Genomic DNA, 3,880 nt, shown 5'->3' with positions numbered 1-3,880 from the left:
GATAGATGGATAGATTAAAGATGGATAGATCGATAGAGTAAAGATAGATATATTAAAGATAGATAGGTTTATACTACGCTGTCAGTGTGAGGAAGAGACAAGCGTGATGTGTCTGTGGGGTGTGAGGTGTGTTTGTGTGCTGAGAGCTACGGCCACCTACCTCCCTACTCCTCGTCGTTCATCTCCCCTTTCCTTCCGTGCCTTCCATCCTTACAGATTCATGGGAAGTCTTCTACATGAGTTAGGAACATGGAAGAATAGAAGAAGCTAATCTTTTCTGATAGTCTCTCTCTAGAGTTATGTCTTCTTTGTCGTCTCTCCGGTGTATATGATATGTCTTCTTACCGCTTCTCTTTTGAGAGGAAGCAGCGAGCAGACAGTGGAGGGAGAAAGGGCGGTTTTCTTCTTCTTCTTTTCCTTGCTGTGACATGAAAGAGAAAGTCGTACAACGCTCATCTTCTCCAGCGTCACATCACGAGTAGGAAAGGGAGCGAGCAAGCGAGTGTGTCTCTGTGTGTAGCGGTGGTCGATACAGAGCTGCAGAGGATATCCACACGAACAAACAGTATGGAATGAGACTTATGATGTACGTCGCTACTTGAAGGGCGGTCGATCCAGGGTAGATAAGGTGGGTAGGGAGATTATGGATCTACCCACATATATATCTATATATAGGTGTCTATACCTAGTATATCTAGTATTGCTGTCCTTGACTGCGCCTATGACAACTTGAGTGCATGCGACTTCTCTCTTGTCTGTATATATGAGAACCTGATTGTGTGTGGCTTCTCTGTCTTCTTCATAATTACATATGTATATGCATATATATATATATATATATGCACGTATCTCGCTTGGGGTGTGGTGTCGAGTCTTGTTATGTGAAAGATATGTCTCGAGCGTGGGGCATGCATGCGGTATATTTCATTGTGTGAGAGATATGGATTTGTTTTGTCTCTTCTTCAGCCAGGTGTCCAGTTAGAGAAGATTCCTCCAAGGTCTTTAGAGGAAGGCTTGACCTTTGGAGATCTCTTCAGAACTCTTCTTCTCGATAGTCATAAAATTGCTATCGGACTTTATCGAGCGTGAGGATTTAAACACCTCATATCTGCCTCTTCATTCACATCTATAGATCTGTTCGCATACAAATATATGCGTTGGCATATATATATATATCCATATATTGGGATATATATGTAAGAGAATACATGGATATATGTACTTATGCATGTGCTACACCGACACTTGTGAGGCACCATTCAGTTAGCCCTTCAGAAGTGACAGGCGGGGGGGTGTTTAGATGTGTGTCAAGCCCTCATACCTACACACTCGTCTCTTATGCGGATTTAAGATAGATAGATAGATACATAAATGGTAAAAGTAGCATGACGGCGCTGGTCTCCATTCGCACTTCCTGTGTATAGGTGCGTAGGTAGAGATAGATAGCGAGGTAGATAGATAGATTTTCTTCCCTTGCTTTGCCAGGAGAGAGAGACAACGAGGCTACCTATCCTGACTTGGTTCGTTGGCTATTCTCATGATAGGGGCCCGTGTAGTCGACCAGCTAGCTAGCTAGCTAGCTTCAGTTGGTGGAGAGAGGATGACAGTGACTTGCCTCTCAGTCAACGTCTATCTATATATGTGTATAGACATCGTGTCTATTCCTCAAGAAGTAGAAGAGACAAGAAAGCTGTTTGCTTCTCTTTCCCTCTTTATAGCCGAATTCTACAGCAAGTCTTTGAAAGAAGAAGACTATATGAAACAAAAGCCTCCTCTACCAGTCTATGTGTTGAGTGTGTGTATGTATATGTGCCGATGTCTGTACAGCCAGAATGTATGTGTATCTATCTATGTATCTATCTATAATATTCCCTCTTCTCCTATATACATCTAGATGAAACATATATATCTATACATGTATGTATGTATGTACTTGCTATATAATACAGACCACCTCGATAAACAGGCCTAGCGATTCCGCCATCTCCTCTCCCCTCTCCATGCCTTGTCCTCTTCTTCTTTTTCTTCATGTCTCTCATCTGTCTTTCTCTTTCTCTCTCTCTGTGTGCGACTTGCGTAGAGGTGTTGGCTCACTAAAGAACTACGTCTACACATGCCCGCCTAAGAAGTGTCTCCTTCAACATACAGATCGTGTCTTCGTTTTACCTATTGGCGTTCCACGGCCCCCGCTATCTCCCGAGAAAGTAATTAAGAGAGTGAACGCTTATCTCGCAAGAAAACTCGCGAGTGACGAGGCATGCACACCCGCGCCAACGAGCAATCTTCCTAGTACCACTACAGCCGGTGCCTCTCAACCCTAAGACTAACTAAGGGTGAGGGTGGGTCTGTATCTATCACCTTCGCCGCGCTATCCTAGTCAAGGCAGCGAGGGGCCGCTGGGAAAATTTGTCTGGAGAGAAGGTGGGAGAAGAGAAGAAGGCCAAGAAAGAACAAGAATAGCTTCTCTTGTCTTTCTTCTCACATGAAGAGAGAGAGGAGAGAAGAAGGCTCTTCTTCATTTTCTTTCTGTGAGGAAGGCAAAAGAAACATGGCAAAGTGCTCAGACATAGAGGGGGGAAGGGGGAAGGATAAGACACCGGTAGGGTGTGTATCAATCATGCAGAGATCTCTTAAGAAGAACCTCCATCAAGGAAGTCTCTTTTCGGAAAAGAACGGCAGGAGAAAACAGTATTCTAGATCTGTAGAGATATCTAAGAAAGGGGGGTGCTCTGGGGGTTCGTTGAGAAGAAGGAAGGCCTAGTCAGTTACACTTGGCAGTCCGGCGCCTATCATGAAAGGCCAAGGAGGGAGTGTGTAGATATGTATGTATGGATCTATGTGGATCTTGATCTATTTTCTAGGTCGATACGCGCATGCACAAAGGAAGTCTTGACAAAATATTATGACGGATGACTGGTCTCTCTGTCAGCAGCTTGGAAGTCTTTTGCCCCATGACTTTTCTTCTCCTCGCCCTTGACGGGAAAGGATAGAAAGAAGCCTCCCTCTCTCAGTGTCTATGTGGGAAACTCATTCTCCGATCTCCTTAGCTCTCTTTCTTTCCCCCGTCGTCTGTCGAAGTTGCAGAGAAAGAAAGAAAGAAAAAAGGAACATTTCTTTTCTTTGGCTTTCTGGGAGAAGAGAGATGGAGACAAGTAGCAGCTATCTAGCTAGCTTCTTACAGAAGGAGAAGGAAGGAGAGAGAGTCTTGAAAGACGTGCGAACTGAAGATCTTTTCAAGTGCTTGAAGGAGATAAAAGGATGGGAGAGAGTGGGGGTGGGCGGGGTGTCGTAGATGTCTTGCTTTCTCGACTTGTCAAACAAAGGTGTCTCTTCATCATAGGAGACATACCTCATACATCTCCTCTACACAGCTCTAGAGCCCTTTATCTCCTCCCTCAGCATGTATTTATGTCCATATATACATAGATATCTATATGAATATATATATATATCTGTATGTGTATGTGTGATGGTGGGGGTCATTGGACGTCATGTATGTAGGCGGTGATGAATCTTACTCTGTATTTATATCTCTGTATCTATACATTTACATATATGACTTTCATTTGACGTCATATATGCATATATGGCTAACATATATATATAGATACATAGATATAGATCTATATGACTTTCATTTGATGCCATATATATGTGGATATGGCTGATATTTGTTTGTATCTATGTCTCCCGGTGTATGTGTGTGTGTCTCTCTATCTGTCTCTCTGTCTCTCTGTCTGTCTCGCGATTGACTGATGGATCATCCATTCGTATCGATCCTCAAGCAGGGGTTGCTTTGCTGTTTGCTCCAGGAGCACCCTACAAGCATTCTTCTCACGTCGCAGACATAGACAGATTACGGAGAGATAGATAGATAGAT

General features: G+C 43.5%; 1 protein-coding gene across 1 annotated transcript in view; it reads left to right on the top strand.

Moving 5' to 3' along the window:
- Positions 1-3,880, top strand: part of CSUI_009574 (uncharacterized protein) — a 5,447-nt gene that overhangs the window by 1,167 nt on the left and 400 nt on the right. Inside the window, exons 2-3 of the mRNA XM_068069688.1 lie at positions 967-1,089; positions 2,081-3,880. The exon at positions 2,081-3,880 is cut by the window's right edge and continues 400 nt beyond it. Of these exons, the coding sequence (XP_067918333.1) occupies positions 2,483-2,761 (279 nt within the window). The 5' untranslated portion in view covers positions 967-1,089; positions 2,081-2,482 and the 3' untranslated portion in view covers positions 2,762-3,880. The remainder of the gene's footprint in view (positions 1-966; positions 1,090-2,080) is intronic.

This window comes from Cystoisospora suis (genome assembly GCF_002600585.1).
Source record: "Cystoisospora suis strain Wien I chromosome Unknown contig_5781, whole genome shotgun sequence".
Classification (NCBI taxonomy): domain Eukaryota; phylum Apicomplexa; class Conoidasida; order Eucoccidiorida; family Sarcocystidae; genus Cystoisospora; species Cystoisospora suis.
Note: the sequence above shows the minus strand (reverse complement) of the source record. Positions and strands in the feature narration are given on the sequence as shown.